This window comes from Bufo gargarizans, chromosome 10 (genome assembly GCF_014858855.1).
Source record: "Bufo gargarizans isolate SCDJY-AF-19 chromosome 10, ASM1485885v1, whole genome shotgun sequence".
Classification (NCBI taxonomy): domain Eukaryota; kingdom Metazoa; phylum Chordata; class Amphibia; order Anura; family Bufonidae; genus Bufo; species Bufo gargarizans.
The window spans coordinates 122,565,368-122,591,734 of NC_058089.1; the positions used below are offsets into that span (position 1 = coordinate 122,565,368).

The 26,367-nt window shown below is 48.1% G+C and overlaps 4 protein-coding genes across 4 annotated transcripts; 3 read left to right on the forward strand and 1 right to left on the reverse strand.

Moving 5' to 3' along the window:
• The first annotated feature begins 117 nt into the window (after window positions 1-117).
• TMED6 (transmembrane p24 trafficking protein 6) lies at window positions 118-5,225 on the forward strand. The gene is made up of 4 exons (XM_044270149.1): window positions 118-713; window positions 1,306-1,432; window positions 1,999-2,147; window positions 4,734-5,225. Exons 1-4 carry the CDS (start codon window positions 513-515, stop codon window positions 4,965-4,967), a joined length of 711 nt encoding a protein of 236 aa, XP_044126084.1. The 5' UTR covers window positions 118-512; the 3' UTR covers window positions 4,968-5,225.
• Window positions 5,226-5,369: 144 nt separating this feature from the next.
• On the reverse strand, window positions 5,370-11,417 carry NIP7 (nucleolar pre-rRNA processing protein NIP7). Its single transcript, XM_044270150.1, has 5 exons — window positions 11,306-11,417; window positions 10,781-10,867; window positions 9,474-9,612; window positions 9,244-9,384; window positions 5,370-5,810 (listed from the first exon to the last, which is right to left on the reverse strand). The coding sequence occupies exons 1-5, from the start codon at window positions 11,359-11,361 to the stop codon at window positions 5,691-5,693; spliced, it is 543 nt and encodes a 180-aa protein (XP_044126085.1). The 5' UTR covers window positions 11,362-11,417; the 3' UTR covers window positions 5,370-5,690.
• A 141-nt stretch (window positions 11,418-11,558) lies between these two features.
• Window positions 11,559-16,179, forward strand: COG8 (component of oligomeric golgi complex 8). The gene is made up of 5 exons (XM_044270443.1): window positions 11,559-11,933; window positions 13,010-13,217; window positions 13,388-14,221; window positions 14,948-15,116; window positions 15,629-16,179. Exons 1-5 carry the CDS (start codon window positions 11,605-11,607, stop codon window positions 15,856-15,858), a joined length of 1,770 nt encoding a protein of 589 aa, XP_044126378.1. The 5' UTR covers window positions 11,559-11,604; the 3' UTR covers window positions 15,859-16,179.
• A 4,280-nt stretch (window positions 16,180-20,459) lies between these two features.
• PDF (peptide deformylase, mitochondrial) lies at window positions 20,460-26,029 on the forward strand. Its single transcript, XM_044270444.1, has 3 exons — window positions 20,460-20,543; window positions 21,831-22,394; window positions 25,356-26,029. The coding sequence occupies exons 2-3, from the start codon at window positions 21,842-21,844 to the stop codon at window positions 25,511-25,513; spliced, it is 711 nt and encodes a 236-aa protein (XP_044126379.1). The 5' UTR covers window positions 20,460-20,543; window positions 21,831-21,841; the 3' UTR covers window positions 25,514-26,029.
• Window positions 26,030-26,367: the final 338 nt, after the last annotated feature.

The window sequence follows — 26,367 nt, forward strand, 5'->3', positions numbered from 1 at the left end:
GGAACGTGCTTGACCTGTGGAAGGTGTAGGGCTTACATTAAAGGGGCTGCTTTCTTCCACGACGCCGCCTCTGTCCACAGGCTGTATACAATAGTGCACTCCAATAGAGCCGAGCTGCACTACCAGACACAACCCATGGACGGACAGGTAGGGATTTTTGGAAGAAAGCAGCTGGTTTATTTTTTTTCTAATCCTGGACAACCCCTTTTAAGTGCCAAACCACAAACGGAATACTTTAGATGCTGATGTGGCAGCTATTAGACTTTAAAGTGCAGCTTTGGTGGTGACTATAGTACTGGACAAAGCCAATTATTTTTTTTTTTTTGCATAGCCCCTCCATGTTTTGTGTAGTTTTCATAGTTTTAATGCCTGCTTGTTTCTAGCCTCGGGCCTGAGAAGTTGGTCTCCTTGCCTTATCACGGCGGGGGCTGCCCTTCTGGCAGTGGGCGGGTTAATGATTGCTGAGGTGTACCTCTTCCGTGGCTCAGACGCTGCCTCTGCCCGCTCACATCATGCTTTGTCTTGCTGTTCTCCTCCTGTCTCTCTTATGCCCACGCTTGGCACAGAAGTCTGAGCCACTGAGCGGGCACAGCTTGGAGCCTCTATTCCGGGGGGCAGATCGCTATGACTTTGCTATTGTGTTGGGTCCTGCAGGTACCGAATGCTTCTGGCACTATGCACATCAGAATGGCTTCTTCTACTTTGGGTACGAGGTAAGTGGACATCGGTTATTGCTTGTATCCCAGACCTATTCGTCAATCATATAACCTGACCTAGTGTGACTCCAGCAACGATCCATATAAATTCTACCCTCCAGCAGATACCTACTGGTTCTTGCTGGGATTTATAGTGCCACAAGGAATAATAAATTGTCTACTATGCCATTCCTTGTATGAATGACCATTTAATTCCTGCATTTCATATACGACGGTGCTTTTCTTTACATTGTTCCTTAGTGCTGACGCAACGGCTGAAACTTTAACATCTGCTGCCGGCCAAAATGTTCTCAGCCGCCTTATCACTTATACCAAGGTGACCCGTTCCCAGTGCAAACAGCCTGTCGTATCCTAACTGTTACTAACATTTTACACAGAGGAGTGGCTACATGGGCACCAACAGTCACCTGCCAGTCCTCATACCACGGACGTGTGAAAGCGGCCCGCTACTTGTAGTCATACCCTGTACCCGCTTGTATCGGTACACATCTACGCTGCACTAGCAGTGTCTGCGTGGTTTCCGGTTTTTGCAATCAGAATGAAACCACCCAGGTGGAAATCATTATTTTATTTTTTCTCTTCTCTCCAGGTTCAATGGACGTCTGGCATCATGAAGAGCAGACAAGTCTCTGCCTCAGTCCATGATCCTAAAGAATTTCTCATTGAGACTTCCAAGGACATGCGTGGGCAAATCAACTTCCAGACCAAGGAGACAGGTAAGGGTACTTTCACACTAGCAATTTTCTTTTCCGGTGTTGAGCTCCATCCTAGGGGCTCAATACTGGAAAAAAACGGATCAGTTTTATCCTAATGCATTCTGAATGGAGAGCAATCTGTTCAGGATGTCATCAGTTCAGTCCCTCTTACGTTTTTTGGACGAAGAAAATACCGCAGCATGCGCACAGTTTTCTCTCCGGCCAAAAATCCTGAACACTTGCCGAAATGCAGGATTTGGCATTATTTCCATTGAAATGTATTAGTGCCGGATCCGGCATTAAGTGTTTTGGCATAAACGGATGCGCAGACCTTTAAAAAAATAAATACTGGATCCGATATTTTAATGCATTTATTAGACGGATCCGTTTGCGTCAGGATTGCCGGATCTGGGAGGCAGTTCCGGCGACGGAACTGTCTGCCGCAAGTGTGAAAGTAGCCTAATAAGATGGGGTAAAAGAGGCCAAATCGTCAAGTGTTTTCCCAGATTCTCATTGAACTGTCCCGGACCAAATTAAAACCACGCGTCGCCTGCTACAACGCACGTGCTTCTGTTTTCTCTCCATAGGGTTTTATCAGCTCTGCATAAATAACTGGCAGAACAGCTTTGGCTCGGTCCAGGTGTACCTCAACTTTGGGGTGTTGTATGACGGAGAAGGACCCGAGCATGTTGAGGACCACAAGCAGAAGCTAAATGACACTCTGATAACCATCGAGGTGAGCTCTCTGCAAGCAGCGCCATCAGTATAATGGATGTGAAGAACCCAAGACCCCAGCACCAGGTCCCAGAGCTGGAGGGGTGCAACACAGCTAAGCATGCTGGGAGTGTATTACAGCTTCTATGGGAAGATATCATTGAGATATCACAGCCTAAGGCAACATTGACACAGCAGTGAAGAACGTTCATTTTTAAAGCATGTTTTATTTTGTCCGATTTTACTTACCAAAAGCCTTTCTCAGTTTCTCAGAAAGGCATCGGTAAAAAATAAAAACGGCCCGTTTTGATGGACGTTTATTTCACTGCTGTATGAATGTAGCCTTAGGGGAACTTGATGTTGAACCCTTAGGGCTGTTTTATTGCGGGAATCGCGCTCCGTGCAAGTGTGATCCTCCGCTCTGGACTTGCAGGAGCGCACGGCATTATCATGGTTTATAATGCTGTGTGTCTCTGCATGGCCTTTTCACACAGAATCATAGTGACATAAAGCTGCTGGTAAGATTCTGTAGAAATAAGGTCAAGCAGAGACACGTAGCATTATAAATCATGATAGTGCCGTGCGCTCCTGCGAGTCCAGAGCGGAGGATCACACTCACACGGACTCGCTCGTGTGAAACAGCCCTTAAAGCGCCTTTACACTGGCCAACATAGGGAGCAATTATCAGAAACAATCTGTTGGTTCCCGATAATTGCCTGCTGGTCAGAAAAGATGAGATCTGTTTGTACCCAATAATTGCCCTGCGTGACGGGACCTTTTAGGGTGCTGCCACTTGTCGCAGCTGTGCATGCATTTCTTTGCTGCACCCAAAACGCAGCTCCCTCAGGGTCTATTTGCATGTGGCTGATATGCGGTGGATTTTCTGTCCAAATTTTGCAGATGGAAATTCCGCAGTGTATGGCCTTATGCACACGACAGTATTTTTTCACGGTCTGCAAAACGGGGTTCCGTGATCAGTGTCCGTTTTTTTTTCTTCCGTGTGTCTTCCTTTTTGGAGGATCACCAGACCAGAAAAAAAAAAAATTAAGTCAAGTCTGCCTTGAAAATAATAGGAAAAAAACGGACACTGATGACAATCTTGTGTGCCTCCGTGTTTTTTCACGGACCCATTGACTTGAATGGGTCTGCAAACCGTTGTCCGTCAAAAAAATAGGACAGGTTATATTTTTTTGACGGACAGGAAACACGGATCACAAACAGTGCATTTTCAGAGTTTTCAACGGAGCGTGAAAATCTGAAAATCATGGAAAATGGAACAACGGACGCACGCATGAGGCCTATTACAGTGAATGAAGTTTTAACAAGCGTTACCCACATACTGCAGAAATTGGTGTGTGGTGTGGATTTTGAGATATGCAAATTCTGCTTGTAGTTAGATTATATATTTTTCCCCTCCACGCAGTGTCCTGTATGGATGTGTACCCTTAGGGTGAATGCACACGTTCACGATTTATGTGCGGACAATCTGCACTAATATCTGCAGGTGTTTGGAAATCCGTGAGGTCAATCCGCATCCATTGGTGCAGGAACAGCATGCGGATTTTACTCCTCCCATTGAAGTGAATGGAGAAAATCCGGACCGGAAAAATAAATTGACATTTTAAAATCCGCATGGAAAAAAAAAATCTGCATCATGTGCATGAGAATTTGAAATTCTCATAGAATTAGTACATGACCTACAGTGCGGATTTTCTGCACGCAATCCTTGTGTGCATTTAGCCTTAAAGGGAACCTGTTACCATGATCTTGGACTAGCGTCTGCAGTAATACAGAGGTTATGGTCCAGCTGCACTGGAATACGTTGCTGGGACTGCTGTGCGTGTGCACAGGATTCTTCTGCATCGTGTAGTGCATTTCAGTGCAGCTGTTAGGGCTGACGGTGGAAGAACGGGGGGGCAGTAGGGAAATAAAAAGTAGTGATCTGCAGTAGTACTAATGTATTACAGATAAGTCTAAGATTGTGGTGACAGATTCCCTTTAAATGGCCATTATGTGTAGAACACGGATACAAATCATCAGGCGTATTGTAATGTTACACTGGGAAAATGGGGTTGTGTTTGACAGCAGAAGTTGGTGAGGATTCCATACCAAAAACAGATTGTCTTTTAAAGGGGTTGTCCAGTTTCCGATCTTGATCAGCAACCTTCGGCACTCCAGCTGCTGTGAAACTACAACTCCCAGCATGCAAACATGCTCTGCTGTTTTTCTAACTCCCATGGAAGTGAATGGAGAACTCTGGGAGTTGTAGTTTGAGTGCTTGGGGTTGCTGATCGCTGACCTAGGTCATCAATATCAGATTGGTGGGGGTTCCGACTCCCAGCACCCCCCCCAACGAACAGCTGTTTGAAGAGAATGCAGCTCTCCTGTAAGTGTCGCATTCACTTCAATGGGAAGGAGCAGTTGTAGTCGCACTCAGTCCTATTCAAGTGAATGGGACAAAGATGCTGCATTCCCTTTAAACAGCTGATTGTAGGGTAGGGGGTGAAGTTAGACCCCTGCAGATAAGGCATCAGTATAGGAAACTGAACAACTCCTTTTAGGATGTGATCTACAACTTTAAATTCTAATTTTTTTTTTCCCGCTCCAGCAAAGCGCTCAGATCGTACAAGGTCGTGTTCTTCACATGTGGCGATACTACAACTTTGCTCGCATGAGGAAGGGCTCCGACTACTACAGGCTCATGTCCAACTATCAGTACGTGAACTGGTGGTCAGCGGGGACCAGCGTCCTTATCGTGGTCTCAGGCGTCCTGCAGCTGCATTTCCTGAAACGTCTATTCAATGTCAAGCCAACCACTGAGGGTCAGAAGCCCCGCTGCTGAGGGGTCCACTGCGGGGGGCAGACTGCTGCATCTCAGAACTCCACCTGGACATTCACACTAATGGTGGGATCGAGACTCCTTGGCCTCCAAACCCCTATTATAAATTAGAAAAAAAAAAACGCATCTTCCTGGTGCCGCTCTCAATACAAACTTATGGTATGAAATCTGTACTAGTTTAACCAAATGGCTGCATTCACAGCTGTGCTGGCTTCCGAGCGTAATCTCCCAGTACTCCCTGCTAGCTCGCTGTCTAGAAAAGCAGCCGTCCCACTGCATTTAGGGATACGTTTTTCAATAACTTATTCGCTGTTTCCATTGACAACCAGCAGAATTGTGAATGCAGCTCTGGCGTATAATGCAGGCTGTAACTCTGGCTCCGTGTAACTTAAGTAATGCAATATATTTACAAAGTTTTTCAACTTTTTTATGTGGATTTTTTTTTTCTTATAAACTGTAGAATGACATGCCGCATCTCAATAAAAGGACAGTGGAAAATCCTCTCGGTTTCATCTTGTTCCAGGCGGTAGTACAGGAAACCTTCACTTTATACCAATCAGTCCGATGGTAAAGTAGTGATGAGGTCTATAAAATAAGACTGCAGGTCCAGCGACATCAGGGGGGCTTCAACACAGTAATGCAGATCTTGTACTGGGGATCTCCTGGGTCTGGTCATGGCGGCAGTAGATGAAAGGAGCTGGAAAAGTCTTCACACAGGTCTCTGATTTAGGTCAGGGTGTCCTCATGTCTGATGTATTCTCCAACGTCTGCTTGGTGGAAGACTACAATCTGCATCGGGTCCATTTTCCTACATTCTTGCGTGGATTTTGCAGCTACACCAAAGCCCTGGAAGGAGCAGAATGTAAAGAATCAGCAGGTCTGATCTAAGGCTACTGAACACTGTGCAAAACGATTCTTGTAGAGCAGGGATCGGCAACCTTTGGCGCTCCAGCTGCTGTGCAACTACAACTCCCAGCGTGCTCTTTAGAGCGCAGCCAAGCAAGTGTGCATGCTGGGAGATGTAATTTCACCGTAGCTGGAGATTGCTGACCCCTGTTGTAGAGGAAGCAGTCGCACCCAGGTCCTTGTGCCTGAATGGGGGTCCAAAGACCTTCCGCCACGTAAAAAGATGCCAGTATTATAAGCTGAATAAAAAGAAAACCGCAGGGTGAAACCTACAGAAAAATAGTAGCCCCTGGGAATCCTGATTTTACGTTATGCAGTATTAACTGCACATGGGCGGTGGGGGCCCGTTACACCTCTGGATTCTCTTTAGGGCCGCAGCTAACGATTATTTGTCGATAATTTCATCGATTAATCAGGAAAAAACACCAAAATGGGGTTTATATGATTTTACTTGAAAAATTATGTTCAAAGGCCATATTAAAACAAATTGATGGCGCTGTTATGGGGAGGGGGATCTGTGGATGACACTATGTGGCATCTTATGCTATATGTTTCATCCACAGATCTCCTCGCCCCGGCCGTAACTTACTATAAATCAGCGCATCTTTATTACCTTACAATGAAGCTACAGTAACAGGCAGAGCGGGCGGCGGCGTAATGTCACTCACGTGATGCGCCTGCTCCGCCCAATTTATGAATGAAGCATGCGCAGCACGTGAGTAAGTGACATTACGCCGCCGGTTACTGGAGCTTCATTGTAAGGTAATAAATATGCGCTGATTTAAAGTAACGTAAACTGCCCGCATAGCAACGAATCGATTAATTCTCTTTGGCACCCCCTGAATCCATGTTTACCACCTCACCCTGCCCCCTATAGTATGTAAACACAAGATGCCTGTGCCCGCTCAGCTAATCCTGGCATAGCGCATCATTCCAGAGGAGCAGATTGTCCATAGACTCTACAGGAAAATTTCTCGGTGGCCGATGCCCAGGGGGCCACTCAAGCCCTCTTGATAGTCACAGGTCAGGTACGTCATGATCTGATTCTCAACAGCCGCAGGAGCCCTCCTGAACTCAACTGTATTCTCGTCCTCGTGATGATCATAGAGTTGAATACTGTGGTGGGGACGGCAGTATTTTATGGTATTGTAGGCCCTGGCCACTTGTTTTCTCCAGTCTGTCAATTTGGACACACCTACAACATGGGGCCACCTTTTTTTCCCAGGGCCACTTTAAGTTCCCAATCCACCCCTGAGCAGGAGTACCGATGTGGGCTCCTGTCTGTATGAAGTTTGCTGCAGAACCCATAGCTACAGTTCTGTGGAATCCGTACACCGCTGAGCAGTCAGTGATGTGCGAATATAAGGTGTGGTAGAAATCCAGACTTTGGTTGCCAATTTATTTCGCAAAAAAAAAAACTAAAATCCCTTAAAGGGGCTGTCTCATCAAGGGCAATGGGGGCATATCATTAAGATATGCCCCCATTGTCTTATAGGTGTGGGTCCCACCGCTGGGACCTGCACCTATATCGAGAACGGAGCCCTGTAGGTGAAGGAGAGCGCACTGCGCATGTGCAGCCGCCCCCCATTCATTTTCTATGGGGCCGGCGAAAATAGCCAAGTGCCAAGATTTCTGTCGGCCCCATAGAAATAAATGAGTGGGGGAGGGCGGACTGGAGTCCTCCAGCCACCACCTTGCGTGGCTCTGTTTCGATGTAGGTGGGGGACCCCGCACCTATAAGACAAAGGGGGCATATTTTAGCTATATGCCCCCATTGTCTATGATGAGACAACCCCTTTAATAAAAGTATAATAGGGGGAAAAAAATATTTCAGGGCATTTGAAACATTAAAACAAGAAGTTGAGTTACTCTTGCTAGAAGTAATGAGTGAGTTGGCAGCAGTCTGGAATGAAGGTTCAGAAGGTGTTACCCGTTGGGGGTCTGTTCTGCACAGGTTGACACTATCCAGTCAGCGCTGCCAGTGTCAGGGACCCGGACCCCCCCCCCTATGGGTAACACTCAGCTGGACCTTCATTGCAAACTGCTATTAATTCATTCCTAACTTCTACCAGAAATAATAAAAGGATTGACACATCAGAGTCATAAGAATAGATGCTCCAGAACGGGGAATGTAGGTAATCACTAAAACCGACATGTCCGGAGAGGTGAGAGCTCTTCTTTAAATGCACATAATGATGAGCGTGTCTCAGGTTGCACAATAAATCCATACACTCGCTGCTTCAACGTTTATACAACTAAAAATTGGCATACCTTCTTCCGGATTTTGATACCAGTAATTTTGGCTTACGTTATGCCCATCTGCGTCGCCGTTAAGCCATGCCCCCGCTCAAATGTGGTAAAAAAAAAACACTAGATTTGTCGTCAATCGTGAACCCACCCCAACTTGCTGGACTGTTCCGTTACCATTTCTGACCTGAAATGCAATCTATGACCCAAGTGACAGAGGAGACCTTACAGCTCGGGGTATAGGGAGGAATGAAGCTTGAACAAGTACACTCAACCTGCGGCTCTCCAGCTGTTGTAAAACTACAACTCCCACCATGCCCTTCTGTAGGCCGATAGCTGATGGTTGTGTGGGAATGATTGGAGTTGTAGTTTTGCAACAGCTGGAGGGCCGCAAGTTGAGCATGCCTGTTTTATAGTAAAAGGCATCTTCCTCTGCCACTTTATTTTTTTACCCTAAGGCCCCTTTAACCCGAGTGAGTTTTCCGCACGGGTGCAATGCATGACGTGAACGCACAGCACCCGCACTGAATCCCGACCCATTTATTTCAATCACAGCACGTTCTATATTAAGCGTTTTTCACGCAGCCCTGGCCCCATAGAAGTGAATGGGGCTTCAATGAAAAACGCATCGCATCCGGATGTAATAAGTTTTTTACTGATGGTTGCTAGGAGATTTTTATTTTATTTTTTTCACACACGTGAAAAATGCATCAAAAGGCATTGCACCCGCGCGGAAAAAAACAAACAATGAACGCAATCGCAGACCAAATTGACTGAACTTGCTTGCAAGATGGTGCGAGTTTCACTGAACGCATCGTGAAAGAATCCGTATCTTTCGTGTAAAGAGGCCTCACTTCAATGGGGCCAGAGCTGCGTAAAAATCACTGAATATCGAACAGGCTACGATTTTTCCTAAACACAGAACTGATGCATGAAAAACAACTCTCATGTGCACAGACCCATTGAAATGAATGGGACAGGATTCAGTGCGGGTGATATGCGTTCACGTCACGCATCGCGCGGTGTGAAAGAGGCCTAAAGCAGCACTTTGGCCCCATAAACCAGACCCTCTCCAGTCATACGCCATCACTTTCGACAATACACATTAGGAAAAGGAAATATTCACCAAGGGAATGTCGGCCATGGAGTAGACGATCACGCCCTGGTACTGCGCTGTGTTCTCAGTTATTCTTCCCAGTCCGGATTTTAGAACATGGTTGCCATACAAGAAGGACTGCTCAGCCCCCGGCTTCACCCACACCTTGTACTAAGAGGTAAGGAGACAGGAATCAGACCTCGCTGCAGGATGATGAGAGTAGAATCTGGCCACAGACAATCCATACAAATTACAATCACCTTTGCATATGGCGCCAGGTAATCTAGAGCCGTAACGTGGAGACGAAACTTCTGAGTCTTAGTAAACTTTCCGAAACAGGTTCCGAGAGACACCAGTTGGTCGCGGGCAATGTTTGTAGCCAATTTCAACATTTTCTCGCTGAAAAACATGACAAGGACGGGCTAAATTCTAAACCATTAAAAGGTCGTGTACATTCACAGCATATTTTTAGAGCACCATTGCATCTGAGGAAACAGGCTACCGTTTTGTGTACACAGCTCCTATGTAGATTCATGTGCATGAATGGCTGCAGACTACAATCTATGTATATAATCTAACCATGCAGTTCATGTAATATGTGGTGGGACAAGACTCCCCTCAGTGATAGCAGCCATCAGATGGTTCTCTGGGACATCCCCTTAAAGGGGTATTCTGCTTGTTACATGTTATCCCCTGTGCACAGGTTAGGAGGTCACTATTAGGGCTCATGCACACGGCGGTGGCCCAGCCGTGCCCGTATTGCGGCCCGTAATACACGGGCAACAGCTGTGTGCACCCCGCATCATGGATGCAGACCCATTCACTTGGATGGGTCCGCAATCCGGAGCTGCGGTGCGGAATGGAGTGATTTTGTGGGGTTTCTCTCCGTGCCTCCGCACAAAAATAGAACGTGTTCAGGTCTGTGGAATCCGCACGGATGTTGCCCGTGCATTGGGGACTGCAAATTGCGGTCCCCAATTCACGGAACGGCCGACCAATGGCCATGTACATGAGCCCTTAGATTGGTGGGAGTACCTACCGGGAATGGGGAACAGATACTTGTCAGAGCCCCTGAAATGAACAAAGTAGCAGGTTGGGCATGCGAACCGTTGCTCCATTCCCCTCTAAGGGAGTTCTATAGCTGTGTCCTGTACTCGTCTGACTGCAGAGCCCTTCCTTAGAGAATCATACGATACTGTGCACATTGGGCCGTCCGCGGGACTATTGTCCTGCACTCATAGTAACCTATGCTCATGTGCGCACGATGTATGCCGCTCCGGGACATATGGCCCGCATCTCTCGGAGGGCATACGGTCGTGTGCATGAGCCCTTAGTGATCATGTTTTGGTTGTGCATTTTAGACTACCTTGCTCCATGATTAAGACCTGTATAGGCTGAAACGCGTCAGCTTTCCTACAAGAGAAATACTGTGCTGCGTATTTTAACAGAAGAAATAAAGATTTTCTTGGTTTTACTCGCTGGATCCACTTCGGTTTTCTTGATAGCTTGTAACACCCCTTTAAAGTGTTAAAGCAGAACTTCCCCTTTAAACGCCACGTTCGCTCACCTGACGTAGTACACGCGGTCATTGTGCAGCCGGAAGCAGTAGGTTCCGTCGGGCCGGTCCACAAGAAGCTTTATGTTTTCTCCAATGCTGCGGATGGTAGAAGGAGGAGGGGTGGTTAATGAGTCCATTTCCAAAGACATCAAGATCTCCATTTGCTGTCAATGAATGGGGACATTCTCATTTGCACTGAGAGGCCTTGTACAGGCCCGTGTTTATCGCAGCTGAGGATTTGCTACAGTTGTATCCAGTCTAAATACATCAGCAAATCGCTCTTCTGTTCTGATAGTCTGTTACAATGTATCAGTCTGGAGTTCAGCTGTGAGACATATTAGGAGCCGTTCACACGTTCAGGATTTGGTGCAGATTTTGAGCTGAAATCTGGAAACTTGGTTACAGCCACTGGATATAAACAAGAATGTTCTCATTTACTAACAGCAAGCAGAGATCTTGAAAATGTTGGCGAATTGAAACACAGTTTGCCCCCAGGGCTACACGACCTGTACGCCCCTTTAGGGCAGCACTCACTATTTGGAGAGCTTCTCGAACATGGTCTTGGTCTCCTCGTCGGTCAGCGGCCTCATCTTCCCCCCACGTGTGACACTGAAGCAGCCGGATACTGAGGAGCCTCGCGGTGCACTCTGGGAAAGAACTACACAGCCAATAGGACGGCACACTGTTCGTTTTCAATAAAGTTTGTTGACAAGTTATGCCTCCATTAACATGGCGGCGGTTTTCCTGACGTCATCGCAGGGCGCACAGCCAATCGCAGCGGTGAATGTCTTCTACGTCATGTTGGAAGTCGGAGCCCGTCTACCTCCAGTGACATGGCGGCGGCGGACGTGGAAGACGAGAGCCTCCTGGCCTCGGTGTTCAGGAGTAGTTTCCCGGAGAGCTGGAGGGACAGCCCGGACTACGCCGCCTACCTGCAGGAGCTGAGCTCGTTCGGGGTGGAGAAGCTGCGGCGAGAGCCGGAGAGGCTGGCGGAGGAGCGGGCGCAGATCCTGCAGCAGACCCGGGACCTGGCCTTCACTCACTACAAGACCTTCATCCGCACGGCCGAGTGCACCGAGCTCATCTACCGGGACTTCGGGCAGGTGGAGGGCAATGTGTCCCGGCTGCTCGGCAAGCTGCCCGGCTTCCAGGAGAGCTGCAGGTCCTGACACCAGGCACTACTACCCCCATCCTCTCATCTGTGTCACTACTACTCCCATCGCCCTGCACGCACCAGTGCCACTACTACTTCCATCCTGCTGCCGTCCCCTTTACCACTACTACTCACATTGTCACCTGTCGCTACTACTCTCATCACTGTCACGATTGTCAGTACCTCCCCCATGGCTGTCGCTTGTGTTACTACTACTCCCATCATGTCATATTTCTAATCCTAATCCCTTACTTTCACCTCTGCCTTTACTGCTCCTATTCCCTGCTGTCACCAGTGCCACTGCTACTCCCATACTGCTCCTGTCATCTGTGTCACTACTACTCTCATCATCATTTAGTAACCTATGCCACTACTTCTTCCGTCCTGCTGCTGTTATCTGTGTCACTACTACTGCCATCCTTCTGCTGTCACCTGAACTACTACTCACATTGTTATCACCTGTCACTACTACTCTCATCACTGTCACATTTGTCATTACCACCCCCATTAGTGTGACATGTCACTACTACTCCCATCGTTGTTGCCTGTCACCACATATCCCATTCTGTCATATTTCTTACTTCCACCCCTAACCCCTTGCTTTCATCTCTGTGTTTACTACTCCTATTTCCTGCTACTACCAGTGCCACTACTACCCCCATTCTGCTGCTGTCATGTGTCACTTCTACTCTCACCCCCCTGCAGTCACTTATGCCACTACTACTCCCGTTATGCTGCTGTCATCTGTGTCACTAGGTTTCCCATCCCTCTGCTGTCACCTTTACCACTTCTACTCCTATCACTGTCCCATGTGTCACTACTACTCCCATTGCTGTCCCATGTGTCCCTACTACTCCCATCGTTGTCACTACCACTCCCATCGCTGTCCCATGTGTCACCACCACTCCCATTGCTGTCACTAGTACTCCCATCCTGTCGTATTTCTCGCTACTACTCCCATTCTCTGCTCTTGTCTGTGCCAATACTACTTCCACCCCCTGCTGTCATCGCAGCGTCTCACACCCCTGTCACTAGTACTCCTATCTGTCTACTACTCCTCCCATGATCTCTCATTGCCCTTGCAGGGGGTTTGTGAAGCAGGCGGAGGAGATCAGCTCCAGCCGGCGGATGAACACGCTGACCCTGAACCGGCACACGGAGATCCTGGAAATCCTGGAGATCCCGCAGCTGATGGACACGTGTGTGCGCAACGGTTACTACGAGGAGGCGCTGGAGCTGGCCGCCTACGTGAAGCGGCTGGAGAAGAAGTTCTCTGCCATCCCGGTCATTCAGGTGTGGGCCGAGCACTTATCATATACATGCATCCTATCCCTTCACTAGTAAATGGTGTTTTCAGTTCACTGACAGCAAGCAGACACTTTAGAGACCTGCAGAACTCTTTGACGCTAGGTAATTGTGTAGCATGTCAGCCTCTCACACTGTGGTGTGCTCCTCCTCTGCAGGACATAGTGACCGAGGTCCGCCAGTCTGCGCAGCTGATGCTGACCCAGCTCCTCCAGCAGCTGCGCAGTAACATCCAGCTCCCGGCCTGCTTGCGGGTGATCGGCTACCTGCGCAGGATGGACGTCTTCACTGAAGCGGAGTTACGTATCAAGTTTCTGCAGGCCCGGGATTTCTGGCTCCGCTCCATGCAGAGCTCCATCCCTCAAGACGACCCGTATTTCCATCTCACCAAAACCATTGAGAGCTGCCGGGTGCACCTCTTCGATGTCATCACACAGTACCGGGCCATCTTCTCCGACGAAGACCCCCTGCTCCTCCCACCTCTTCCTGCAGGCTTTTTGCCGGTCAGCGAAGGGGCCATTTTCCACGGTTGGGTGTTGCAGAAAGTGAGCGAGTTCCTGCAGGTGCTAGAAGTCGATCTTCAGAGAGGCGTGGGCAGTCGCCTGGACTCTCTCTTAGGCCAGTGCATGTACTTTGGACTTTCCTTCAGCCGGGTGGGTGTAGATTTCCGCGGGCAGCTGGCCCCCATCTTCCAGAGGGTCGCTGCAGAGAACTTTTCACGGGCAGCAAAGGAGGCAGTGGAGAAATTCCTGGAGGAGATGAACATGTACACGCTGATCTCCTCCACTTCAGTCCTGAGCTCCAGCATCCCACCGGGGCCAGCACCTCCTGCCCAGCCCGGGACCCTGCAGCCTCCAATGGTTCTCCTGGACTTCCCGCCCTTGGCCTGCTTTCTCAACAACATCCTTGTGGCCTTCAATGACCTGCGACTCTGTTGTCCAGTGGCTTTAACTCAGGAAGTGACCAACACGTTGCAGGAGGCTTTGGAAAAGGTAGGTGCCCCATGTGTCATGCTCCAGAGCAGATGATGAGACTTCTCATACCCCGCCGACCAATTGGAAGCGTGATGTCTTGCAAGCTGCATTTCGGAGAACTACAAGTTCATTGGTTTCTGAAAATCCAATGCATGTCCTATAGGTTAGATTCAGGGCATTCAGAAAGGGTCATTCCTTACCGTTTGGCTTTGCATATAGACATGCTGACTGTTTCCCAATCCTGTGAGAATTGGCTGGATCGGCAGACCGCGATCTAAAGGGAGAGATCCTGTTAGTAGGACTATAGGAAGACATTACAGGGCATCTGTCAGCAGATCTGTCCCTATGACACTGGCTGACCTGTTTCATGTGCGCTCGGCAGCTGAAGGCATCTGTGTTGGTCCCATGTTCATATGTGTCCGCATTACAGAGAAAAATGATGATTTATATATGCAAATGAGCCTCCAGGAGCAACGGGGGCGTTACCATTACACCTAGAGGCTCTTCTCTCTCTGCAACTGCTGTGCCCTCTACACTTTGATTGACAAGGCCAGGCATCACAGCTGGCCCTGTCAATCAAACTGCAGAGGATGTGGCAGTTGCAGAGAGAGCAGAGCCTCTAGGTGTAAGGGGAACACCCCCGTTGCTCCTAGAGGGTCATTTGCTTATATTAAAACATCATATTCCAGCTCATCCCTCATGACGGCACAACAGTCGTTTTCTTCTTTTCTTTCTTCTCCTTAGGCCGTTAAATCCATCCTGACTTTCCACCGAGCAGAAGAAGCTGCTTTCAGCCCCCAGGAACGTGAACTCTTCACCCAGTTCTGCACAGTCTTCTTGGAGGACCTGACCCCGTATCTGAACCGCTGCTTGCAGCTCCTCTTTCCTCCAGCACAGAGGGCGCAGATACTTGGTAATTTATTTTTATGTTGTGTACTGCCAAGTAATGGGTACTGATACTAAACTAGGGCCTGGGTTCTACTCCATTGTCCCCCAGAGCTGAATTCACAATTACGCAAGCTCCTGAGCAAACCTCTAGCTGTGTGATCGGTGTCTAAACCAGGCATCGGCAACCTCTGGCGCTCCAGCGGTCCTGAAACTACAACTTCCGGAATTCTCCTTTCGACTCCATCGGAGTTACAAGAACAGCTAAGTGAGTGCGCATGCTGGGAGTTGTAGTTTCACAGCTGTTGGATTGCCAAAGGTTGCTGACCGCTGGTCTAAACATAGCTGGCTCTGGTGAGAAGTATTCTTTTTCTTCAGGCGTAGAATGCTGCATTGCGTTTTGGAGCTCCGCTAAGCGACATGCTTGTTGACGGTTTCCACTAGAAATGTTGATGCAGCTTTGGAGTATGTGTCAGTATGAGAGTTACTCAGTCCGTGCAGAGTGATGTACCTCTTGTGCTCCTTTCCTCTCCCTCTCAGGTGTCGCCCCTACTCACCTCTCCCGCTACGGCGATTTGGGTTCCATCAATGTTACTCCCCTGCATGAAGCCTTGGAGGGCATATTACCTCAGAAGGAGCCTGAAGTGATTCCTGCACCTCAGGCTGAGCTGGAGAAGTCTCAACCACCTCTGGAGAACACGAAGACAAAGGACGATGCACAGGTGGTATCGCCGGCAGCCGCGCCGGACCCCCCGGCAGGAGATGCCTGACAACTGCACCTAGTGTGAACGAACTCTAACTTGGGGATGGGGGTCTGTCCATTACCAATATCCACAGCGTCTGACGTTTACAGTGCTATAAAATATGCGAACATAAGTTATTGATTGATTGATACTTCTACTTGGGAAACCGCTCGTGTCCTTGCAACCAATCAGAAGTGACGTATCGAAAGCTGCAATCTGATTGGTTGTAAGGAGGATCGGTGTTTCCTATGCCGCGTCTGATCCTGTCTGAAATCATTAAAATGAAATGATACTTCTCCGTGTATAGTAGAAGAATTCTCCGTATTAAAATCTAATTATTTTACGATGTTTCTGCGTTCAGTGCGCTCGTTTGGTGGCCGCCCTTCATCTGCATTGGCGCGGAGCGTCGGTTTTCCTTCGCTCTTGGAGTAGGTAGAAGGGTGAATTCACCGTTTCATTTCTCTAAACGGGGCTTGCAGTGTTTGCCGCCAAAAGAACCCCATTCATATGAAGGTAACGGATATTCATTAGCAGAAATTTCGGCAACAAATCCGCCGTGTGTGAATGGGCATCAGTTGATTTCTAAGGGCGCTGTGTAATCATGGGTCTGGGGGCATTTACTTAAAGGGGTTTTCCGACTTTTTATATTGATGACCTGTTCTCAGTACCTGATTGCTGGGGTTCAGAAAACCCTTTTAACCTCTCCCTTTTTATACCATTGCAGTCTATGTTAAAACCACTATGTTCCTATTAAAGGGAATCTGTCAGCAGTTTTAACCATGCTAAACTGCTAACAGCACAAGGTGGGGGTTCGGAGAGAGCAGGAGCAACATACCGTTTGTGGAGATTTTATCAGAATTGGGCCTCATGCACACGGCCGTTCCGTGCATTGGGGACCGCTAATTGCCGATTCAATTTGAATGGGTACATGATCTGTCCACATCGCAAATAAGTAGAACGTAGTGCGTCCGTGGGGTTCCCTGCCTCCGTTCTGCACAAGACCTTCCGGGTTGAGGACCCATTCAAGAATCTCGCTGCAGGTCCTATTGTTGTCCATCTTTGCAGATGAGAATAAGAAGAAATGGAAAACACAGGAAAACGCTTTGTTTTTCAAGGATCTGTTTTTTTGCGTATTGAACACATGAGGTATTTCCGCCAGTTTCAGATGTGATGGCGGCATTTTTTGGACCGACTGCGGCTCGGCTGACCTGATCTCATTGCACCATAGTGATCTATGATAGTAACATAGTACATAAGGCCGAAAAAAGACATTTGTCCATCCAGTTCGGCCTGTTATCCCGCAAGTTGATCCAGAGGAAGACCCCTCTCTAGTAGCTATAGCCTGTAATATTATTAAGCACCAGAAATACGTCCAGGCCCCTCTTGAATTCCTTTATTGTACTCCCCATCACCACCTCCTCAGGCAGAGAGTTCATGATGCTGTGAGTTTCAGCTTAGCTGTAGGTCCTCTGTCCCTTAGGGCAGTGTTTCCCAACCAGTGTGCCTCCAGCTGTTACAAAACTACAACTCCCAGCATGCCCGCACAGCCAAATGCTGTCCGGGCATGCTGGGAGTTGTAGTTTTGCAACAGCTGGAGGCACAGTGGTTGGGAAACACTGCCTTAGGGCTCATGCACATGACTGTGTGTATTTTGTGGTCTGCAAAAAAACGGATCCGCAAAAAATACAGATGACGTACGTGTGCATTCCATATTTTGCGGAACGGGACAGCTGGACTCTAATAGAACAGAGCTGAACCCGGACATCCCTCCATTTCCACCCAGGCAGCCCCCCTGACTTGAACATCGGAGCAGTTCATGTGCTCCTTTCCCCTGCACTAAATCGCACAGGACAAAGGCATTTTCAGGAGTTCCGGTGACGAACCGGACTCTCCAAGGGGCTCCCAGGAAGCCTGGTGATGTCACCGGCACTGACGGGTGGGCTTTAGCGCTGCCCTAGCCAGTAAAACAGCTAGGGCAGCGCTAAAGCCTGCCCATCAGAGCCGGTGACGTCACCGAACACACTGCCGGGCGGAAGCTTCCGCCCAGCAGTGTATTGTAAACAAAATAGCCCGTAACCTGTGCGATCCAGCGCAGGGCAAGAGAGCGCATCGGAGCATGAGATGCTCCTATGCTAACATCAGGGGGGCTGCTGGGGTGAAAAGGGTATGAACCCCTTTTAAGGCTTTTTTTTTTTTTTCTGCTAAAACCAACAAAATGCAAAGTCTAAGCTTATCTTCAGGCCACATTCAGATGTCATTCTTTACGCCATGAACAAATCCGCCGCAGTATTCACACGCTTGCTGTTTGCTGCGGATGAACGCTGCATCAGTTTTGCATCTAAATCTGCATGTAAGACGTGGATTTTCCGGTTTGTTCATGGTGTAGAAGTATTCGTAAGGGTACATTCACATGGCAGTGTAGTTTATGCAGATCTCACTGTGTTAGGGCGCATTCACACGACCATAGCGTTTTGCGGATCCACAGAACACGGATACTGGCTGTGTGCCTTCTTCAATTTGCGGACCACACATGGCCGCTACTATAATAAAAAATGCCTATTCCTGTCGCCATAACGGACAAGAGTAGGACACGCTCTATCTTCTTTTTTTTTTTTTGTGGCGTACCCGTATCTTTTGTGGCCCAGTTGAAATGAATAGAAACGGATGCAGACTGACTCACGTGTGAATGAGCCCTTACTTGTAGATTTTGCCATGGATGAAATCTTAACTGAAAATCTGCACAAAAAATTGACATCCTGCAGATTTAAAAAATTCCCACCACTGGTCAATTTCCGCATTAGAAAATTCCCGGACTGTATATAAGATATTTTAAAGATTCCATCTACTTATCTGGCGCTGTGTTACCCTGGGGATTGTCCAAGCGTAATATACACCGTGCACACATACCCGAATACCGCCAAATGTTAGCTCTATGTTACCGCTACCTCTTGCAGTCCCACTTTACTGACTTAGATCACCATAGGATCCTATGGGACAGAGTCTGTTTCAGTATCAGTCGGGGATGGGGCTGCGTTACAGTCGACTGCATTCAGCTTAGGGCTCATCCGTGCGACCGCGGTCGGCCCGGGAAACACGGTTCATTCATCGGCTGCGTTTCTGCTGACCTGACTGTATCGTAGTAATTTATGATACAGCCAGTTCATATGTGATGGCGGGGCTATTGTACTGTACTGACAGGATGATGGGAGTACTCGGTAATAGCCTTGGGATCGGATAGACTGTATCGTAGATTACTATGATGCAGTCACTTAGGGTCGGGGGAGCCGCGGTCAGCCTGGGAGATGAAGCCGATCGCTGTCGTGTGCATGAGCCCCTAACCCTTATATTCCCACAAAAGGGAAAAACGGCCCTCGACAATAACAGGCTATGGATGTATTCAGCCCTTTTTTTTTTTTTTAATGGACCGCCCAAAAAAAAAAAGAGGCTCATTTTTGTCCATTTTCACGGCACTGCAGCCTCCATGCGATTCAGCGGGGCTGATTTCCAGAAATGCATCCGTGGAAATTGTACTGTTTTGCCGCTTTCAACGTTCGTACTTTCATTGCCGTCGTGCCACCTGAACACACTGCCGAACATTTTGCTTTTTTAATTCCATGTGGAAATCGACCGGCCGTGCGGTTTCCAAATCTTCCCCATGTCAATTATGTTGGCGGTTTGCTGCGTATTTCACCCTTTTCAATGGAAGGTTGAGATCGACGGAAAAAACGCATAAAATCTGCACAAAAAAACGCAATTAGAAATTGCAATTTTTGGTGCGGATGTGCTGCAGAAACGCACTGAAATTCGTGTGGATCATATGTGCGTTCACCCACACCCGTGTGCAGGAGGCCTTAGGCAGTCAGGGCTCATTCACACATATGCGGGCATCGGCTGTGTGCACCCCGCATCACGGATGTGGACCCATCACTTGAACGGGTCTGTATGGAACTCCGTAGCGCTTCCGTGGGGTTTCTCTCCGTGCCTCCGCACCACAAAATTTTTTATAAAACAAATTTTATTTTTTTCTGGCGGTGCGGATGGATCACTGGATCCGTCGCGGCAGCTGCATGGATGGTGTCTGTGCATTGGGGACCGCGAATGGCCAAACAACGGCCGTGTGAACCCCAAATTAACAGTAGCATAGGGATCTGATGATGATGGCGTGTGGTGTATTTTACATTTTGCGGTGGATTTGTTGTAAACAAATCCGTGGCAAAAGAAAAAAGAAGTCATGTAGAACGCTAAAACGTGGCCTTACACATAAATGCCTTTGTTTTTTATGCAATTACCGCCAGAAACCGTATGAATAATCCTCCACGGACAGGAGCAAAACCAACCAATCAGAGCCCTTCTCTCATGCTGCAACCAGTACTGGAAAAATGTAAGCTGCAATCTGATTGGTGGGCAACACAGATTTTTTATTTAATTCTAATTGTATCCAGCTTTGGTTTTCATTCTGACAGCCCCTAGAGGAGAACGGACACACTGACGGGGCGGAATCAGCGGTGCCGCAGAGTTATCGCAGTACACCCGGCGACAAACTCCTCACAGCACTGGCGGAGGAGGAGACGGGACTACATTTCCCGGCATGCCCCGCGCGATGACGTGTGAGGAGCGCGCCGCGGCGCAGTGTGGGGCTGCACAGGTGAGCGGTGTGTGTCAGGGTCAGGCTGAGGAGGGGGTTTCTTCAGGGTTCTGTATTTCCCCTGCAGGTAGGTGTACATGACTGACCCCCCTATGCACATACACGTGGTATGGGGTCACCCCTGTAATGACACCACATGGAGGGGGAGGGGGGGCTTCCATGGGACAGTCTGAGAATCTCCAGGTGTAATTATAGAATAAGATGTATTAAGACTGCCGCCATTTTTCCACACTTTTCCATCCCCCCCCCCCCCCCCCCTAAATATTTGATCATAGACCTCAGATTTTTGCGGTTGGATCTCGCGGCTGTGACGATTTCCAGCGTCGGCCAAAACCCAGATCAGACATTTTGGATTTTTTTCTGATCCTTTGTTTTCCGACAGATAAGAGGCATCTGTGACAGCCCCTTATCTCCCTCCTTCCTTGGCCCTGAACCGCTTCGGTGCGTACAGACGACGGATTTTTCCAGTGCATGGACTAGTGCGCCCGTTTAACCCCATTAAGTGGTCGCCCAGGGCAACGGTTCATTTGATAACTGAAAGTCCATGAGCGTATGAAATCTATGGGGTGCGGTTCGGGGGCAGATTTCGGACGGTCTGAGAAGCCCTCAGGCTCCGTTCACGCAGCAGAGCAGTTTTCGCTGCATATCCGCACTGAAATCTTCACGCGGTTCCTTGCAGACTTTGACGTAGATATTGATGATTTGGGATGAGCGAACTTCAAGTTTTAAAGTTCAGGTCTAAGCTGAATTGCGTTATGGATTCCGTTACCAAGGACCGTAACGCAATTCCATGACGGAATGCTTTCGGAGTCCTCTCCTGCATAACAGAAAGCGGATCCGTTATACTGGCCATAGACTTCTTAAGGCATTCCGTCATGGAACTGCGTAACGGTCTTTCCAGCGGGTCTTAGGCCGATTGCACGCGGACGTGAGCGGTCCGTGGTATCCTGGCATCCTGCTGAGAGCAGGAGCGCACGGCGTCATTGGTTGCTATGACGCTGTGCGCTTTGTGCCACCGCTGCACTACAGTAATACACTGGTATAGATCATATGTATTACTGTAGTGCAGCGGCGGCACCAAGCGCACGGCGTCGTAGCAACCAATGACGCCGTGCGCTCCTGCTCTCAGCAGGATGCCAGGCCGGGATACCACGGACCGCTCGCGTCGTGTGATACCACGGTCGTGTGAATTCGGCCTTACGGCGGTAAAGGGCTGGTGTGGAAACCGGAGCAACATTTTAAGAATTCTGTTCAGAGATGCAGCTAATCAGACCGCTGCAAAAGGGACTTCAAAAACTGCCGTCCTGATGAGTTTCCCCCAATGTCTGATTGATCAGTTGCCTTCTTTTAGCAGATGAGGCGACCATGTTGTCTTCAAGAAGCTGCAGGGTCTTCGGTCTCCTCCTGTCCCATTACTCTCATAGTTTCGGTGGTGTCCAGCCTTTCCGCTTCTGCGCCTCCTGGACTGGAGTGAAGAAGCGCAGTTATTGGAGGTACCTGAAGAGGTCTATCCTGGGGGCCCCGTCCCCACCTTACAAGCGGGTGACTCAGACGGGAGATCCGGTTTTGCGGGTCAAGACTCAGGCGGTTCCCCGAGACCGCATCTCGCACCCCGATACTCAGGTTGTTCTGAAGCGATTGGTGCAGCTCCTGGAGTCCTGTGGTTGTGTGGGACTAAGTGCCCCTCAGTTGGGGGTCCCTCTCCGCATTATAGCTCTGGAGCTCCGAGAAGAGATGTGCCAGTTGGTGCCCCCTGATGTGCGGGCGCAACGGGAGATGGATCCTTTCCCACTCAAGATCTTTATTAACCCCGCTATGCGTATTCTAGACTCCCGAAAGCTGAGCTTCCCAGAGGGCTGCAGCAGCATCCATGGATTTTCAGCAGTCGTGCCCCGGTACCACGCCGTGGAGATATCAGGTGACATATGTGTATAAAGGGGCATTTATATAAAAATGGGGAAAAAAGGAGGCAAATGTGATTCAATGGCAAAGATAAAATAGCCACTGGTTTACATTTCGTTTCAACGTGAATTCAAAGCTATGAGAATAAGAGGCTTAAGTGAATACTAAGCAGTGATAACAGATATGTACTCTATATATACAGACAGATCACATACAGCTTGGGGCGCATTCACGTCACTGTTTTCCATTCTTCCGGTCCGTCGGAAGGATAGAAAAAAATAAATAAAACAAGAACGGATCTGTTATTTTGAGCATCCGTTATCACCAGTTTACATCCGGTTTTTTTTCTGTTCTTTTTGAGACTCGTTATTTTAGACTGGAGAAAAAGTGTTGCTCGCAGGACATAATGGAAGGAACTGATGCAAACTGATCCCTTTTTTTTTTCTGTACTTCTGATGGATCAAAAGAACAGAAAAGAAAAAGGTGATGTGAATGCGCCCTTAAAAGTAAGTAACAATCACTATCGATCAATGCGATCCGTAGAGCTAAATCTCGTTACGCTCCCTCCAAAAAGGGTTATGGTATCGTCCAACTTCAAATATAATTTTTTTATTTTTTATTTTTATAAATAGCGGCAGGACCTGTCGCTCCCCAGCGCTCAGTCCATGGGTCCACTCCGCTTTGGTCCCTACTAGGGATGAGCGAATTGACTTCAGATTGAACATCCGAAGTTGATTCGCATAAAAGCAGGAGCTCCATACAGTATTAGAATGTATTGGCTCCGATGAGCCAAAGTTATCAATAACTTCATAAATTTGTACTGTAAAAAAAACATTTCCCGAACTCGGGTTCTGAACTCTGGAACCGAACCAGAGTTCGGGAAATTGTTTCTTACAGTATAAATCAATTTCTGAAGTTATTATGCGAAGTCTCACGAGACTTCGCAAAGTAATAACTTCGGCTCATCGTAGCCAATACATTCTAAGGCTACATGCACACGACCGTGCTGTTTTTTGCGGTCTGCAAAAAATGGAAGCCGAACCGAACGGAACGGGCGGCCCATTGTAGAAATGCCTATTCTTGTCCGCAAAACGGACAAGAATAGGACATGATATATTTTTTTTGCGGGGGCCACGGAACGGTGCAACAGATGCGGACAGCACAACGGATTGCTGTCCACATCTTTTGCGGCCCCATTGAAGTAAATAGGTCCACACCCAAACCACAAAAAATGCGGCTCGGATGCGGACCTCAAAAACGGTTGTGTGCATGAGGCCTTATACTGGTACGGAGCTTTTTTTTTTTTAAATACAGTTTTTGAAGCAAAAAACAGGAGTCAATGATAAAAGGACAAAGTATTAAAAGGGGTTGTCGGAGATTATTAAAAATCTTTGACAAGGTCAAGTGTGAAGGGTTATCTGACAGCTTGCCCGAAATGTGGAATTGATGGGGCAGATCTGCCACATTGTGTGTGGTTTATGTTCTTATGTCCAGACCTTCTGGAAGGCAGTTGCTAAATGGGTCAGAGACACGTGGGGAGACACTGTAGCCCACAACCCCGAGACGCTACTCTTTCATATATTTGATGAGGCCTCCAGACCCAGATTGATAGTCGACGTTGCCTTATTGATATCTTTCCGTGGCCTTTTAAACAATTGGCTAAAGCCGGATACTCCCCAAATTAGTGATTTGATTTCCCAGATGTCTCATTTTATGTACATCGACAAACTTGACACGGAACAACAGAAGGAGAAAAAAAACTAAAGGCTTCTTCCACAAGTGGCAAATCTTTATTGAAAAAACATCTCCTACGGAGGGATGTCACTGAGCTAATGTCATCTTTTAAATACACGGAGTGGTACTCTGAGGCGTTATTGACTGGGAGCTTAGGGAAATTAGAAGTGAGAACTCGGGGGTCTTATGCAGTGACAATATCCACATCTGATTTTGTAGTCGGGAGGGGAGGAGTGGGAGCAGACATCCTTTTGGGAGGGAAGGGGCTTTATTTTGTTTCACTATATGTAATGCACTGTTTATGCCAAATGCATTGTACCTGATCTATGTTTTTGGTATATACTTGAAAATTTAATGCATCTTATTTCTACCTTTATGTAATGTACATAAGAAATGCTATGTAAGATGATGCATTATAAATAAATATATAAAAAATAAAAATAAATCTTTGACATGCCCACAAATGGTCTAAAAAAAAAAAAAATGTATATTCACCCCTTGACTACAATGGGATCCAACCGCTTTCCTCCAAAAGACGAAAGAAAGCATTTATGCTGGAAAGCGTCTGGTTCCCGTCGGATCCAGCACTTTGCTGCATTATCCAGTTAATCCAGATGTGGTGATCTCCGGCAGACTGTTCCTCCGGATTTCACAATCCGGCAGATGTGAACATAGGCTTAGCTATCAGTGCATGTATTTTGACCGGGGTGCTGTGCGTGGGACGCCGAGGTTAATGGCACTGACAAACCAGGAGCTGATTTGCGAAGACCTGGCGCACTACTTGGAGTCTTATCCTCGTGATTAGATTTATCAAAACTGGCTTAATTTCCTATATCAAGCAGAGTCCATCTTGTATTTTTTCAGAGGAGTAAGGGCTCTTTCACACGAGCGTGTCCCTTGCGGGAATCGGGCGCTGTGTGTGAAAGGGATCGTGCGTTCTGGACTTAGGAAGTGCACGGCGTTATCATGATTGTCAGTTTGATTCCGTTACAGAGAGGTCAGGTGGAGGCGCACAGCATTGTCACCCATGATAAAGACATGCGCTTCCTAAGTTCAGAACACACAATACTTCTCCCATACGGAGCGTGATTCCTGCAAGGGTCACGCTCATGTAAAAGAGCCTATTAGTGGGTGAAAGGTATGAAATAGATTTGTAAAAAAAAACATCTATCCATCTAGTTTCAGTTATTTGACTGCTACCCTGGGCTTGCATTCACGGTGTATCTTCTGTTTCCATCTCTAGGCCTGAACGAGAAAGGAGAAGAGACCAGCTGGAAGGCACAAGGCTGGGCGGCCCGGGTGATCCAGCACGAGATGGACCACTTGGACGGAGTCCTTTATGTAGATAAAATGGATCCTCGGACCTTTGTGAATGTAACCTGGATGGAAATTAATGACTGAAGTAAATTCCTTACCGTTTGCACGGCTGTTGTGAATCTGATGAATGTAGGCTGCCCTCTTGTGGTGAGAGGAGTTAATACAATTTGTAGACGGTTCACAAAGGTAGAATCAGGACGGGGTATTTTCCCAATAGAATTCCCACCACAGCCTGCTTCTCCAGACTTTGCAGGTAACAGATGCATCACCCACTATGAACAGATTTTTAGGTGTCATTTTAACTTTAAAGTAGTCATCCCATTTGCACTGGTATGGGGTATCAATAGGATATGCCATAACTATCCGATATGTACAGGTCCCACTCCAATCTCGAGAGCGGGCCCTGCTGTGAATGGAGAGTAAGCTGCCCACACGTGTCTTTCACCATTTATTGCTATGTTCCATAGAGGTGAATGAAAAGGGAGGAAGGGTGGGTTGCGCATGCGCGGTGTGCTCTTCATTCACAATAGGCCATAAATGTCCTGATGGGAGTACTCCTTTTAAGGAGCCCCCCCCCCCCACAGCCATAGATCTAAATACCACAGTTAGGCTACTTTCACACTTGCGGCAGGACGGATCCGACAGGCTGTTCACCGCGTCGGATCCGTCCTTCCGCTGCTCCGTCCCCATTGACTATAATGGGGACGGGGCGGCGCTCCGGCGCAGTACGGCAGTTTGAGATGCCGCCGGACTAAAATGTTGGACATGCAGGACTTTTAGTCCGGCGGCCTTTCGTGATGCTGCGCCGGAGCTCCGCCCCCGTCCCCATTATAGTCAATGGGGACGGAGCGGCGGCATGGCGAAATAGCGGAAGGACGGATTAGACAGGGTGAACAGCCTGTTGGATCCATCCTGCTGCAAGTGTGAAAGTAGCCTAA

Coding starts and splice junctions, on each gene's coding strand:
- TMED6 (XM_044270149.1), top strand. CDS start 513: ATGCTTTGTCTTGCTGTTCTCCTCCTGTCTCTCTTATGCCCACGCTTG. Junction 1,433..1,998: donor CTTCCAGACCAAGGAGACAG/GTAAGGGTACTT, acceptor TTCTCTCCATAG/GGTTTTATCAGCTCTGCATA. Junction 2,148..4,733: donor ACACTCTGATAACCATCGAG/GTGAGCTCTCTG, acceptor TTCCCGCTCCAG/CAAAGCGCTCAGATCGTACA.
- NIP7 (XM_044270150.1), bottom strand. CDS start 11,361: ATGAGGCCGCTGACCGACGAGGAGACCAAGACCATGTTCGAGAAGCTC. Junction 9,385..9,473: donor ACCTGGCGCCATATGCAAAG/GTGATTGTAATT, acceptor CTTACCTCTTAG/TACAAGGTGTGGGTGAAGCC. Junction 5,811..9,243: donor CCATGGCCGACATTCCCTTG/GTGAATATTTCC, acceptor TGCTCCTTCCAG/GGCTTTGGTGTAGCTGCAAA.
- PDF (XM_044270444.1), top strand. CDS start 21,842: ATGTTGTCTTCAAGAAGCTGCAGGGTCTTCGGTCTCCTCCTGTCCCAT. Junction 22,395..25,355: donor CCACGCCGTGGAGATATCAG/GTGACATATGTG, acceptor TTCCATCTCTAG/GCCTGAACGAGAAAGGAGAA.
- COG8 (XM_044270443.1), top strand. CDS start 11,605: ATGGCGGCGGCGGACGTGGAAGACGAGAGCCTCCTGGCCTCGGTGTTC. Junction 11,934..13,009: donor GGCTTCCAGGAGAGCTGCAG/GTCCTGACACCA, acceptor TTGCCCTTGCAG/GGGGTTTGTGAAGCAGGCGG. Junction 15,117..15,628: donor ACAGAGGGCGCAGATACTTG/GTAATTTATTTT, acceptor TCTCCCTCTCAG/GTGTCGCCCCTACTCACCTC.